Here is a 15,709-nt window from a genome sequence, read left to right as displayed (position 1 = left end):
CATAACAGTTTGGAGATATAAATATATCTGCAGTACAACCAACTTCACTTGCCAAACCATCTTCTAGAGTACAGAACTTATAAATTCAGGAATTAAAAATTATAAATAAAGAAAAGAAAAGAAGATATTTAAATGAAAGAAAAGTTAAAATTAAATTATAATTTTTTATTTTTTATTATATTTCCCTTTTAAAAAACCTATATATATATAATTATTATTATTGTTTTATATTATTATTATAATTATTAATATTTTCCAAAAAGTTTTCAATGTTGATTTGGTTTGAATTATTTCCAAAACCAGTGGAATTTAAGTTTGGTAATGATTGTATATTACCAATTAAAATTCTAACCCTTCTTCTTTGGGTACTTGATAAAACACCAGCTCTATAACCAATAAGTGCCTTTGCAAGCTTTTGACACTTACATTCAAAATTGGAATGTAATCCCTCGGTGATAACGAGATTACATTTAATGCACTTCATATCCTCGTCTCTATGAAGTTCATTTTGTGGGGTTGATGGTGGTGGTGGTGGTGGTGGTGGGAGCTCAGTTGAGTTACCATTGGCAGATTCATTTAGCTGTCTGAATCTTTCTCTTCTTCTTTCTATTTCAAGTAAACGCCTGATCTCAGCTCTTCTTGCACCTTGGTTTGGTTGTTGGAATCTTGCTAATCTATTTTCTAGACCTACCAAAATTCTTATTCTTTCTGCGTTATCCATATTATCCTGTAATAATTATAATTAATAAATATGTTTTTTTTTAATAGGTTATAAAAAATTATTATTATTTGTAAAAAAATTATTATTGAAATTAAAAAAAATAAAAAAATTATAAAGTTGTTGGAATAAAAAAAAAATAAAAAAAAATATAAATTATAAAAAATAAAAAAAAAAACAAAAAGAACTGTTTGAAAATTATTATAAAAAATAATAATAAGGAAAAAATATAGATTTTTGTTTAGATTATGTATATGTACCTTTTTTATTTATGATTAATAGTTTTTTTATTTGATTCAGATTTTTTATTTAATTTTCTTTCAAATGATACCCAAAACATTATATTTACATTTGAAAAAAAAATGGTTTAACAAAAAAAATAATAAAAAAAAGAAAAAACCTATTTATTATAATTATTCATTATATTTAGAACTGAATTAAAATAAATAGGAATAATAATTATTTAAATAATGATTATTAAAAAATATTAAAAAAAAAATGATTATTATTCATATCATCATTGAGTGATGTAAACAGCAGGGAAAAGATCGACCATGAAATACATTACAAGAAAAATGCATTTCATTAAAACAGCAATTATTTAATAAAGAAGAGGTTAGATTATTTTTTAATAAAAAAGACTAAATATTTTAAATTTAAATCATTTTAGGGTTGTTTATTTAAATACATGTGTTATATAGTTTTAGAGTAAAATTAACAACATCTTCTACGACGATGACCAATATCGATATCAATATTGATAATGTTAGTGTTACCACTGCATGGGTTAAAGCATGGATTGAAACCACATGAACTGCCACCTAAGCTATTACCAAACCAAGCTGATTCATTATCAGAGAATGAGACATTTCCAGATGAGCCTAACATTGATTTAGATAAGGCACCGTTAACTGGGTTCATTGATGAAATAGATTCTATGAAAAATGAAAAATAAAATAAAAACAAAAGTTAATATTTAAATAAATTTTAAAACTATATATTTATAAATTTTTACTAATAATTGACATTTTGTAATATAGTTTTATCTTTTTAATATATATAGTTTGTTTTTTATTGAAATGAAAATTAAATTTTTTTTTTTTATAAATTGGTAAATTTGTGAAAGATAAATCGTTTGAAGAAATAATTTATAACAACAAGACGAATTTATAAAATTAAATTAACACATTTTGGTTAAAAAATAAATAAAGAAAAAAAATTCTAGTATTAAAATAAAAAATTATTATTATTTTTAATATATATATGTTTTAAAATATATATATTAAAAATAATGATATTTAGAGATTTGTTAAATTTTTTTTTTTTTTTTTTTTTTTTTTTTAAAATATATTTTTTTAAAAATAAAAAAATGTATTATAAAAAAATTAAATTTATATATCAAAATAAATAAAATATCAATTATGAAAATAACAATCTTTTAAACAAACAAATTTATATCAGTGATAGTAGTGAAATAAAAAAATGGTTAATAAAATTTTTCATTTTTTTTTTTAATTTTTTTATTTAAAGAGTTTTTTTATTTATAAATTATTATTTAAACTTTTATACAGTAAAATATGAAGTTAACCAATTGGAATTTACTTTGTTATTTTATCTTAAATAGTTATTTATATTAAGTTTATTTATTTATTATAATACTCTATACAACAATAAATTTTGATTACAATACAATATTGTAACCAAAATTTATTATTGTATGGAATATTATAATAAATAAATAATCAACAAATAATAACTTACAAATCACCTTTGACATCAACATTATTTCATCATAATTTATTATAAAACAAATTATTTAATAATTGTATTTTTTTTGTTGTTATCATCAGTTTTTTAGTTAAAAATTAATAAATATTAAAAAATAAAAAACTATTATAAATCATGTCATCATTGAGTAATGTATTCACGATAAATTGTTGTTGCGGTTATTGTAGGAACTGCCAATAATTTATTGTTTTTTCTTTTTCTGCCAAATTCATATAAAAAAACTTTGTTAATTTTTTTTCTTTTTCACCAATTTTTTTTATTTTTATTTTTTATTTTATAATCTTCGCACAATCACAATATTTTTTTTTCCCACACCAACTTTTTTATATAAAGCTAATCTAGTCTATCACTTTAAAGATACGTTAACAGATCACAAAGAATGTTTTTTCTCAACATTTTCTTTGTGATCTGTTAACGTTATCTTTAAAATGATATACCAGAAGTATATGTATAAAAAAAAAATTTCTAATGGTTTGGTGTGAATGATAAAAAAAAATAAAAAATAATTTGAATTTTTATAATTTTTTAATTAAAAATAAAACTTCAAATATTTTATAAATTTAAATCGAACACAAATATAGAAAACTTCTTTTGAAAAAATTAAAAAATTTATTAAAGAATCTTGGTTATAATTAAAAATAAATAAAATTTTTTTCTTTTAAAATATTTTATTTTATTTTGTTTTATTTTAAATTGTATTGCTGTTGTTGTTGTTAATATTTAGTATTTGCTAGAAATACAATTTTTTAAAATCTAAAATTAAAAAATTGTTGGGCTTGTGGTAGAATTGGTTTTTGTTCTTCTTGTTAAGTTAATGGTTGTAGTGTTAATATTTGATTTGATGGAAATGATTGTTGTTCTTTCTCCACTTGTTGCTTTACTGGTTCTTGATTGACTTGTTGTTGATCTAAATGTTGTGGCTTTAATTAACTTTGATTATGGATTTGTTGATGGAATTACTTGGTTAAAATCATAACCAAATGTGAGTGTTGTGAGACTATTTGGTAATGTGTCGGGTGGAATTACTTTGTTAAATTTTTCACCGAATATGAGTGTAGTGAGACTATCTGGTAATGTGCCAGGTGAAATAGTTTGGTTAAAATGATAATCGAATATGAGTGTTGTGAGACTGTTTGGTAATGAGCCGGGTAGAACTACTTGGTTAAATGAAGAACCAAATGTGAGTGTTGTAAGACTGTTGGGTAATTGGTCGGGTAGAACTACTTTGTTAAAACGATTACCGAATGTGAGTGTTGTGAGACTATTTGGTAATGTGCCGGGTGTAACTACTTGGTTAAAATAAAAACCGAATGTGAGTGTTGTGAGACTGTTGGGTAATTGGTCGGGTAGAACTACTTTATTAAAATAATGACCAAATGTGAGTGTTGTAAGACTATTTGGTAATGAGCCGGGTAGAATTAATTTGTTAAAATCATCACCGAATGTGAGTGTTGTGAGACTATTTGGTAATGATCCGGGTAGAATTACTTGGTTAAAGCTATCACCGAATGTGAGTGTTGTGAGACTATTTGGTAATGTGTCGGGTAGAACTACATGGTTAAATGAAGAACCAAATGTGAGTGTTGTGAGACTATTTGGTAATGTGCCGGGTGGATATACTTGGTTAAAACATTTACCAAATGTGAGTGTTGTAAGACTATTTGGTAATGATCCGGGTGGAACTACTTGGTTAAAACTATCACCGAATGTGAGTGTTGTGAGACTATTTGGTAATGAGTTGGGTAGAATTACTTGGTTAAAATAAAAACCGAATGTGAGGGTTGTGAGACTATTTGGTAATGAGCCAGATTTAATTTCTTGGTTAAACCAAAAACCGAATGTGAGTGTTGTGAGACTATTTGGTAATGTGCCAAATTCTTTGTTAAATTTAGAAATATAACGACCGAATGTAAGTGATGTGAGACTAGTTGGTAATGTGCCGTCTGGAATATTTTGGTTAAAATCATCACCGAATATAAGTGTAGTAATTGTATTTGGTAAAGTTTGAGTTAACTCTTTAGAAAAACTGTGCAAATATAAATGTGTCAAAAATGGTGGAAATTCACTTGTATCTGGTAGTAGGTCACTACACCATTTAAGTCTTGTTATATATGATTTATCTGTAAACTGGTCATAAAGTGATTTATCAAGAACTACAACCCTATGTTCAATAAACTTTAAAATATGTTTATAAATTTCAACTCTTATTATTTTGTTATTCCAAACTTTATATAATAATCTATAAAAAATAGTTAAAAAGAGAAAACACCAATTAACATGCTTTTAATTAATCTATTATTTATATTTATTGTATTGTACTTACCTATCACTAATATTACTACTATTTTCTAACTCTTCATTTACACGAAAGTTAATAAGAGATGATAGCAGCCTATCCATTATTAATATTAAAAAATAAAAAAAATAAAAAATTAAAAATATATTTCATCAAAATTTAAAAAAATTCCCAAAAAAAAAATCATTTAAAGAGCCAACCAATTTTGTGCAAAATTTAAATTACAAAAAAACCACTATTACAATAACAAAATAAAAAAATATTTTTTTCAAAAAAAAGATCTATTTAAAAAACCTTTAAAAATAATCTAATAAAATAAAATTTTAATAAAAATAAGTTTAAACTATTATCATTACTCGACACTCCAAAAAAATCCAACATTTATTATTTTTTTTTTTTAGTTTCATAATTTCTAATCATAAAATCAATACAATCACCAAAAATATTTATTTTTAGGTTTAATATTTCTATTTTTAATAATTTGTAAAAATTTTGAAAAAAAAAATTTTAAAAAAATTAATAAAAAAATATTTTCTTAAATTTTTTATTTGAAAAAAAATATCTTTTTTTACCGCATATAAAATAAAATATAAATTAATAATATTACTGCAACATCGGTAATCATTATAATAAATTATATTAATAAAACAAACAATCAATCAATCACATATTTATAATTATGATATATAACCATAATGATCTATTTTTAATAATATTTAATAATATTTATTTAAAAAAAAAAATATTATATTTTTTAAAATTGTATAATATTTTTTATGCAACAAGAAGATTTTTATGTTTAAAGAGTCTAAAAGATCATCAATATAAAGAGTATTTAAATCAAGTGGATTTAGATTTTAAAAATAGTAATTTTATAACAAGGGATCATGATAATGATAATGATAATAATAATAATGATTTAGATATAATCAAACTAAAGCAGTTACCCCCAAATATAGAATCAGTAAAGATATTATCATTTAAAGAGATAGAATCAGTAATACCAGATTCAATAAAGATATTAGAACTACCATTTAATAATAAAATTTTAAAAGCAATTAAATGTGCAAGTAATTTACATACATTAAGGTTTACAAATAGTCTAGAGGATGTATCTAATGAAGATCTAAAGGATTGTTTGGGATCAATGGACACATTAAAGGAGCTAAAGCTTATGAAATCGAGTGGTCTGGTAATTTCGAAAGAAATGTTACCCAAAAATCTAAAGAAACTTTTTATTACAGATGATGGAAATACCAGTTTATTGGCATCTCCAGATTCTTCATTACCAGAATCCCTATTAGAGCTTTTTTACAGCTGTTATTACCCATCAAAGTTTAAAATCAACTCTAATGTTTTGCCAAATGGTCTGCTAAAATTAAACATTCAAAGTATATATAGTTTAAATGTGCCTAATGATATCAAATTTCCCGAATCGTTAACCAGTCTTTCAATTAAAGTTAAAGAGTTATCATTTCGACTACCATCAACTTTAAAACATCTTCATATTTCAATTGAATGTGGTGTCGAAACTATGAAAAACACCAACGAAGCACCCATACTGCCACAGCAATTAGATTCATTGGAAATTCAGTGTAATAGTATAATAGATTCAGACGGTTGCTCAATTCTTCCCAATAGTTTAAAGACATTAACCTTCTTAAATATTGACACATGCGTATATGGTGGATTTAATAAAAGACTACTACCAGGCCATTTACCTCCAGCATTAACTTCATTAACATTTCCAAATGGGTCATTTCAGAACGATGGTCACCATTTAGGGGAGAATATACTTCCAGAAACTTTATCTTATATCGATTTTGGCTCTTTTAATAATACAATAGGTGAAAACACACTCTCTCGCTCTGGGTGTTTGAAAACCGTTTTGTTTGGGTTCATCTTCAACAAGAAATTATCAGAAACATCAATACCTCCATCAGTGGAACTATTGGAAATAAGGAATGATAAATATGAACATTTATTAAAATTAAAAAATGAAAACACCTTTGTCAAGTGTTACAATATCAACAAAGTAATAGAATCATATGAATCGAATCTTGACCAAATTCGCCAGCTATACATCCCAACCTCATTCAAAAAGGACCTTTCATCACTACCATTAGAGAAACTGAAGCATTTGGATTACTTGGAGTACAATAAAATTCATAAAACAGATTATAATTTCAACGACTTACTAATCTCAAATCAAATCAAGACGCTAGTTTTAAATTTTGGGTACAACCAAATAATAAATTTAGAACATTTTCAAAATTTAGAAACCATAACAATTAACTTTGGTTTACCTAAAATAACAACTTCTATAAATAATAACAAAGAATACAACTTTTATAAATTAAAAACAATTAACTGTGAATTGGGTGACACCAAATTTATTGATTCTTGCGACCCAATATTTTTCCAATTTATTAAATTAATAAATAAACTATAAAGACGATTTTAATATAAAAAACTTTTATTTTAAATTATTTTTTTCATTTTAAAAAATTATAACTTGTACTAATTTATCTATTCCCAGTTGGACCATTCTTCACCATCTTCAGATGATGATTGTGATTTCATTAATTCCCAGTCATTAAGTTCACCAGTTGATCCCACTTTTCTTCTTAAGCTTTGTTCTTGTGGTGATTGTTGTTGAATAGTATAATCATTATGTACATTGTTTTTTAAAATTTGTTCTGGTTGCTCTGTTTCTTTTGATTGCTCTGGTTGTGATTGTGGTTGTTGTGGTTGTTGTGGTTGTTCTGGTTGTGATTTTTCTAATTGTTCTTGTTGTTCTTGTTGTTCTTGTTGCTCTTGTTGTATTGGATGCTCTGGTTCTTCTGATTCTTCTGATTCTTCGGATTCTTCTGTATCGATATTTTTTTCTGTACTTTCAAAATTATTGTTTTCTTTATTTAATTCTTCATCTTCTATTTTGGTTTCAGTATTTGATTCTGATTCTTCTTTTTCCTGTTCTTTTTGTTCTTGCTCTTGTTCTACATCATCATTATCATCCCAATTTACCTCATCATCGTCATCTTGATTTAATAATTTATGATATTTTATTTTAATATCCCTAAAAATTTAAAAATTAATATAAAAAAATTGTAAAGTTTTTTTTTTAATTGCATACTTACTCTATAAAGAAATAACGACACCAAAAATCAATTTCATTAATATAATTTGGAACTAAATGATTATAAAGATTTCTATAGTGATGATTTTTACTTGTTAATAAACTGACAATGTTTTCTTTATGATTTGAAATTATAAAATTTTGTTTATATTCTTTATAACCATCTTGAGTTGGATCTTTTAAATATTGATTTATTTCATTTTGGTCAATTGTATAAGATACTTCTTTTTTAATTGGTGTTGTGTTTGTATTGGTTTCAGTATTATTTGATTGATTGTTATTATTAGTGTTATTATTATTATTATTATTGCTATTACTACTATTGCTATTATTGTTACTATTATTAGATTCTTTATTATTTTTTGGAATTAAATAATTAAATGAATCTCCAACCAATGAGGAATCAATATCAAACTCATCCTTTTCTAAATCTGCATCATCCTCATTCATTGATGGATACTCTTGAATAAAATTATTAAAACCAACAGAAATTTTATCTTTGACTTTTGAAAAATTTGTTAAAAGTGGGGATGAAAATAAATTATTAATGCTATTATTGGTGTTATTATTCACTATATTTTCATTATTACTACTATTATTATCGGTAGCTTGATTGTCGTCTTTATATGTATTTATTATAACCTCGGACTAAATAAAAAATTTTGGTTAATATAAATTTGGTTTAAATGTTAAAAAAATTAAAATTATATTTACTTTTTGTTTAACAGTGTCTACTATTGAAGAAAATGATCCCCAAAGACTTGATGAGAATGTATTCAAACTACTATTTTCGCTATCGTTATTGCTATTACTGTTGTTGTTGTGGTTATTGTCGTTATTGTTTTCATCTTTAGATTGAAAAAAAGATTCGTAGTGAAATTCCATTCTTGTTTTTTTTTTTTTTTTATTATTATTATTTATATATCCATAAATGTAATCGAAAAATATATTGAAAAAAAAAAAAAAAAAAAAAAGGAAAAGAAAGGTTTATTTTTGTGTGTGGATGTGTGAGATTATATATATAATTCTCAAATAAATTAGAAAAAAAAATTTTTAAAAAAATAAATTAAAATAAAAAAAAATAAAATAAAATTTTATAAAAAAAAAAAAAAAAAAAAAAATATTAAAAAATTTTTTTTCTGGTTTTTAGGAACCCTTTTATTCCAAAAACCATAAATATTTTTTTTCTTTTAGAAAAAATTTTTTTTGAAATACCTTTACCCCCAGGAAAAATTTTTTTTTTTTTTTTTTTTTGAAAAAATTTTTTGAAGGTTTTTTTTTTTTTTTTTTTTTTTTTTTAAATTTAAATTTTTTTTTTTTTTTTTATTTCAATTTTTATTTTTTTATTTTATTTTTTTTTGTTATACGCAATTTATTAAATATCGTCTTTTTTGTTTTTTGATTTTTTACATTTATGGATATAATAATAATATATATATTAATATAGATTGTACAAATATTTATAAAATAAATTAAAAAAATAAAATATATAAACAATGGGATCATCATTAAATAAACCATTGGCTGATAGAGTCCAAGATATAGATGGGCAATCATCAATGGTATTTGATCCGTGGAAAATCAGACCAGAAATTATAAACTCAACGACAGAAATGAGCACAAATACATCAGTGACACACAGAAGAAGGAATCATAGACTGTCACCTTTAGAAAAACAGAAAATGAAAAATATACAGAGTTTAAATTTTACAGTAAATGATAATTTATTACAAAGAGCAGAATTTGAAAAAACCACAAAAGGAGTAAGAACACACACATAAATACATACAAACATTAAATCTTTAAATATATATTTATTAATTTAAATTTAGTTTCATTTAAAAAAAACATTTGGAAAATGGATAATATGTTTATTTTTAGGAATTATTGTTGGATGCATAGCTTATATTATTAAAACAGTTGTACAATTATTACAAGGTTTAAAATTTCATTACACAAATTATTGTAGGTTTTATTACTTTTATAAATTATATTTAGTGGTATTATTTTACTTATAAACTTTAATAATATAGACGTTTCAAAAGGATTACAGTCAGAAGCATTTTTAACATTTTCAGGTATAAATTTATTATTTGTATGTTTATCATGTTTAATGGTTATTGTAGCAGGACCATTGGCAAGTTCGAGTGGTATACCAGAGGTTAAAGGATATTTAAATGGTGTTAAAGTACCAGAATCACTAGGTTTTAGATCATTGTTTGGAAAAATTATATCGTTAATATTATCATATTCATCAGGTTTATTTGTTGGTCCAGAGGGGCCAATGATTCATATTGGTTCAGCAGTAGGTGCCGCTATTAGTCAATTTAAATCATCAACTTTAGGTTTTTATCCTGATTTATTCCTAAACTATAGAAATGATAGAGATAAACGTGATTTCATTTCAGTAGGTGCTGCAACAGGTATATCTGCAGCTTTTGGAGCTCCAATAGGAGGTGTGTTATTTAGTATAGAAGAAGTATCATCATTTTGGTCACGTCAACTAACCTGGAGAACCTTTTTTTGCTGTATGATTGCAACATTTACATCAAATTTCTTGTTGCAAGGTATGGGTTCTTCACCAGATATGCATGATTCTGGTCTCTTAACCTTTGGTTTTTCAAGACTTTACCTTTATAGATATTCAGAACTTTTATGTTTTTGTATTTTAGGTTTAGTAGGTGGTATCTTTGGTGCAACTTTTGTATTTTTAAATATTCATTTAAACAAATGGCGTAAAGAAAAATTAAAACAAAATCCATTTTTAAGATTATTCGAAGTAAGTAATTTATAAATATTATTTTAATGTATAACAAATACATAGTACTAATTAATTTATTTTTATATAGGCATTATTTGTTAGTATTTGCACTTCGATTATTTGTTACTATGCTTCATTTATTTTTGGCTGTAGATATCAATCAAATATTATTATTGAAACTAGCGTTTGTGAAGATCAATCAAATACTGAAATGGTACAATTCTTCTGTCCTGTAAGTAAAATTAAAAACTAGTTTTAATTAAATTTAAAAACAAATATTTATTATTTTTTTTTTTATAGAATGGTATGTACAGTGAATTAGGTTCATTATTATTTGGTAACCCAGATCAAGCATTAAGAAGATTATATTCTAGAACTTTAAATATGTTTACATTACCATCATTAGTAGTTTTTACTGTAATTTCCTTTGTATTTTCAATATGGTCAAGTGGTTTATGGGTAGCTGGTGGCCTTTTTGTACCAATGATGATGGTTGGGGCTGGATTTGGTAGACTCTTTGGTCAATTATTATCACTTTGGTTCACTGGTATAGATTCAAGTATTTATGCATTAGTTGGATCAGCTGCTATGATGGCAGGTTATTGTAGAATGACTATTTGTATTGTAGTAATTATGGTAGAGCTAACCGAAGGCACACAGTATTTGGTTCCAATTATTTTAGCTGTAATGATAGCAAAATGGGTTGGTGATTTCTTTAACGAATCTGTATATGAACATTTAATGGAGCAAAAGTATATACCCTTTCTTCAAACTCTACCACCTCATTCAACCAATAACATTAGAATTACAAATGTAATGAGCAAAAATGTTGTAGTATTACCCGAGGTTTGTCAAGTTAAAACTTTAATTTCTGTTTTAAATAATAACAACCATAATGCTTTTCCAGTTATTAACAGGGGTATTACAGGTGATCAACGTCTATATCGTGGTATTATACTCAGAGACCATATACTAGTATTATTATTCAACCGAGTCTTCTATAGAGGTACCGGTGAAGAAATATATCTCGATGAAAATTTCGACTTTAAACAATTTCAAAAAGAAACATCAAAAAAACCTCCACAGCTTTCTGAAATGGAGTTTGATTACTACGAATCAGAATCATATATAGATTTAAGACCCTGTAAGTAATAAATTTATTTTAAAATATTAAAATCAAAAATATAATATATACTAACTATTTTGTAAAGATATGAATAGTAGTGGTATAACGATCCATAATACCTTTAGTTTTGTTGAAGCTTATAAACTTTTTAGAAATATGGGTTTAAGACATTTACCAGTAATAGATATAAATAACGAAGTAGTTGGAATTGTAACAAGAAAAGATATGCTTTAAAGATAATATTATATCAGTAATTAAAAAATTATGACATTTTAAATATTTTATAATAATCATAATTTAAATAATAACTCAATAAAATCACTTTTTAATTATTTATGTGTATATTAATGTTTTAAAATATTAATATGTTATAAAAAAAAAAAAAAAAATTTCAAGATAACTGGGTATATTTATTTATTTATTTTTGTTCTTGTTGAGTATCTTGTGTTTTTTGTTGTTGAGTATCTTGTGTTTTTTGTTGTTGATTAGCTTGTTTTGGTACGTATTGTGCTTTGGTATTTTTTTGTGGTTGTTTTGGATGTTTGTGTTGATTTTGGTTTTGGTTATTATTGTTATTGAATTTTGGATTCTTTTTCTTTGGGTGTGGTTGTTGACCATTTTGTTGTGGCTGTTGACCGTTTTGTTGTGGTTGTTGAAGATCTTCGGGGGAAAATTGTGGTGGTGGATATGGCATATGTGGTGGTGGACCATGAACTGGGTAATACATATATGGTGAGTATGGCATATGTGGTGGTGGTGGTGGTGGATTACCGTGTGGTGGATATCCATAGCTTGGTGGTGGATATGGGTAACCTGAATATGGATGTGGTGGTGGAGCTGGTAGAGAACCATCATCTTGTTTGTTATTACCACCTTTAAACATTTCATTTAAGAGTAAAACTGTTGATGGATTAGTTGATGGACTATGATCTGAAGTACTGTTATTGGCTGATGGTGATTCATCTAATGAGTTAGATTCAATTGATTGATAAATTAAATTTAATCTATCCTTTGTTTTATTTTGTTGTCTAAGAACTTGTGGGTCAACTGGTTCAACTGGTTGTTGTGATTCAGCTGGTTGTTGTTCTTGGTCACCTTTCTTTTGTTTTGGTTTCTTTTGTTTTTGTGGTTTTTGTGGTTGTTGCTGTGGTTGTTGTTGCTGTGGTTGTTGTTGTTGTTGATCTTTTGATTTTTGTTGATGTTGATGTTGATGTTGAGCAAAAGCAGGTGCTTGTTTTCTTTGATCATTTTGGTCATAATAGAAATTATAATTTAATTTTGGATATTCTTTTGAAAGTGATGCATATTCTTGATCTTCAAAATTACCCTTAATATATTGTGGTTTTCTTTTCATTTGATAATTAATATTATTGGATGTGTTGGCCATTGGATGTAAATTCTTTTGTTGATTACCATGCTGTTGTTGTTGAGCTTGATTATTATTATTATTACCTATGCTATTTAATAATTGAGCTTGTTGCCAATTTAATGGTTTTGGTGGTTCAATTGGTTGTGGTTGGAATGATTGGAAAGTTTGTTGTTGGTGTTGTTGGTGTTGTTGTTGATAATGTTGATTTCCATTTTGTTTATTTTTACCGCCATTTGTTTGTTGTTTTTTACCTTCTTGTAATTTCTCCCAATATTCTGCTGGGTCAACATCATAAAAGCTACCAGGTAATGGTTTTGATGGTGGTGGTGATGAGAGATTAAATAATCTAAGTTTTGAAATACAAGCGCCTCTCTTTTCAGAGCAGAGGCCCTCTAAGGTAGTTCCACTAAAGCATTCTTTATCAAATAAAACGTCAACCTTTTGATCTTGAACTGAAATAACTGTACCAAAAGTACCAAATGGAATATTACCTTTATCTAAAATTGTAACTACTCTATCTCCAAGTGCAAATTTACCAGTATTGGCAAACTTTTGGAATGAATATGATTTTAATAATGGTGACTTGATATCATTATCGGTTTTGTTTTGAATAGATTTCATTTGATGATGTCTTTCAAGAGAAATAACACTTTCATATGAGGATGGTTCCACTACTTGATCTGCAGTACAATGAATTTCAACAATTTTATATTGGGTATTTGATGAAATGTCACCATAATGTTGTTCGATTTTAGAAATATCTTCTCTGCCTAATACGCTGGTACCACATGGGACAACTCTCTTCTTTCTAATACCACTATTTTCAATAAACTGCTCGACATCACTAAGGAATTGAACTTTTTCTTCTTTGGTTTTAAATAATGGTGTAATATCAACTGCTTTGCTTCCTTTACCTGTATTTTGTTGTTCGAATGGTTTTAAGAAAAGTTGTAAAATTTGGTGAATAACTGGGAATTTGGTTAAGTACTCTTGAATTAAATTCAAAGCATCTTGGCTGAAATCCCATATACGATGAGTCATACCATTTTGCTTATTGACATCACCAGTTTCAAAGCCACGGCAATAGCCCAAAACTTGTTGTTGACGACCTGTAAACTTTAAATTTAAACCAATATCAACCATTGGTTTGAGAATGAAAAGACCAGCAGTAAGTTGAGAAATTGCTGAAACTGTAGTTTGACAATGCTTAGCTACCTCTTGAATTGAATAATAAGTGTTATTATGTTTTGCGCATTCGTGACCAAAATTCATATCAATTTTTTTAACTGGAACTCTAAGCTCTAACTGAAGTTGATTGTCATAATGATTGAAAACTGTACCAATTGAACCAAAGTATTCTTTTTTAGTGCAAAGTACTTGTTTTCCGGCTGGGAATCTCTTTTCGAATGGAATTTCACCAACCTCTGCAAATCTTGAATCTGATGCTACTTTATCATAATCAACCATTAATTCCAATGGGAAAACATCTTCTTCGTCAGAATAACGCTTCTTTGTCGAACCACCACTTAATGTCGTTACACCGACCAATTTATTTACATGAACTAAAATTGTATTACTATCTTCATAACCTAGTTTTTGATAATTTACACCATCTTTACTATTATTATTGCTATCGTCGTCATAGTATAAATTAATACCCTTTCTTAATAACTGTAATTTAGTTCTTTTGATATGTTCTAAAAATGTTATTTTTTGAGCGGTAGAATTTTCAACAGAGCCTTGTGGGAAGAGTTTTTGATTTGAATTTGAGAAATAAAGGATTTTAGCCTCTTGGTGATATGGCCAACCTACATAACATTGTTTTCCAATTTTTGTTTTCAAATCAAGGAAATCTTGAATGGTGGCACTATTTTCTTTTGATGCATTTGGTGGAATAATTATAAGCGAATCTTTTCTTGACATCATACCCCAAACATCGACAACACTGTTTTGATACTTCCATGTGTAATCTAAACTCTTAAAAGTTGGGAAACCATATGGTGATTGGGTGCCTGTTAATACATCTGAACAATAACGGAATGGTTTTAATGCATTCTCAAATACTGGTAATACAATGTCTTCAATGATAGCTGTTGAATGTTCAATATCGTGGAAAACTTTAGAGTTTGGTGATTTAACGTGTTGTGGCTCCATTTCGCTATCATGATAAATAATTACAGAGTTTTTAATTGAATTTCTTTGTTTCTCCTCTTCAGAGAAGACCTCTTCTCCTTTTTCGGCTAAATCCTTTTTCACTTGATGAGTGGCATCCAAGAGACGTTGATGATCAATAAAACCTAATTCAGCAATACCGTCAAAGTAATGTGGATCTTTAGTATCGATTTCAAAAGTAGTTGGGTAAAAATCGATAATTGGTGAATTTGGATCGAGCATTAAACGTTGATAATTTTTTGGAATTAAATCAACTGATTGTGGTGGAAGTACACTTAAAAGTTGTTGGAATGGTGTAATTGGAGCTCCACCATCAAAGTTAATTTCTAATGATGGGATA

General features: G+C 26.1%; 6 protein-coding genes across 6 annotated transcripts; 2 read left to right on the top strand and 4 right to left on the bottom strand.

Moving 5' to 3' along the window:
- Positions 1-217: 217 nt before the first annotated feature.
- On the bottom strand, positions 218-721 carry DICPUDRAFT_152337 (uncharacterized protein; the record flags this gene model as incomplete). Its single annotated transcript, XM_003288081.1, has 1 exon — positions 218-721. The coding sequence occupies one exon, from the start codon at positions 719-721 to the stop codon at positions 218-220; it is 504 nt and encodes a 167-aa protein (XP_003288129.1).
- Positions 722-1,432: 711 nt separating this feature from the next.
- DICPUDRAFT_152336 (uncharacterized protein) lies at positions 1,433-1,639 on the bottom strand (the record flags this gene model as incomplete). Its single annotated transcript, XM_003288080.1, has 1 exon — positions 1,433-1,639. One exon carries the CDS (start codon positions 1,637-1,639, stop codon positions 1,433-1,435), a length of 207 nt encoding a protein of 68 aa, XP_003288128.1.
- Positions 1,640-3,442: 1,803 nt separating this feature from the next.
- On the bottom strand, positions 3,443-4,906 carry DICPUDRAFT_78950 (uncharacterized protein; the record flags this gene model as incomplete). The annotated part of the gene is made up of 2 exons (XM_003288079.1): positions 3,443-4,745; positions 4,830-4,906. 2 exons carry the CDS (start codon positions 4,904-4,906, stop codon positions 3,443-3,445), a joined length of 1,380 nt encoding a protein of 459 aa, XP_003288127.1.
- Positions 4,907-5,481: 575 nt separating this feature from the next.
- DICPUDRAFT_97929 (uncharacterized protein) lies at positions 5,482-7,269 on the top strand (the record flags this gene model as incomplete). The annotated part of the gene is made up of 1 exon (XM_003288100.1): positions 5,482-7,269. The coding sequence occupies one exon, from the start codon at positions 5,482-5,484 to the stop codon at positions 7,252-7,254; it is 1,773 nt and encodes a 590-aa protein (XP_003288148.1). The 3' UTR covers positions 7,255-7,269.
- Positions 7,270-7,331: 62 nt separating this feature from the next.
- DICPUDRAFT_152333 (uncharacterized protein) lies at positions 7,332-8,826 on the bottom strand (the record flags this gene model as incomplete). Its single annotated transcript, XM_003288078.1, has 3 exons — positions 7,332-7,881; positions 7,943-8,589; positions 8,656-8,826. 3 exons carry the CDS (start codon positions 8,824-8,826, stop codon positions 7,332-7,334), a joined length of 1,368 nt encoding a protein of 455 aa, XP_003288126.1.
- A 611-nt stretch (positions 8,827-9,437) lies between these two features.
- DICPUDRAFT_152332 (chloride channel protein) lies at positions 9,438-12,062 on the top strand (the record flags this gene model as incomplete). The annotated part of the gene is made up of 6 exons (XM_003288099.1): positions 9,438-9,704; positions 9,774-9,906; positions 9,975-10,720; positions 10,791-10,934; positions 11,003-11,846; positions 11,914-12,062. The coding sequence occupies 6 exons, from the start codon at positions 9,438-9,440 to the stop codon at positions 12,060-12,062; spliced, it is 2,283 nt and encodes a 760-aa protein (XP_003288147.1).
- Between the last annotated feature and the right edge of the window lie 3,647 nt (positions 12,063-15,709).

Source organism: Dictyostelium purpureum (assembly GCF_000190715.1).
Source record: "Dictyostelium purpureum unplaced genomic scaffold DICPUscaffold_123, whole genome shotgun sequence".
In the NCBI taxonomy this organism is placed as follows: domain Eukaryota; phylum Evosea; class Eumycetozoa; order Dictyosteliales; family Dictyosteliaceae; genus Dictyostelium; species Dictyostelium purpureum.
Note: the sequence above shows the minus strand (reverse complement) of the source record. Positions and strands in the feature narration are given on the sequence as shown.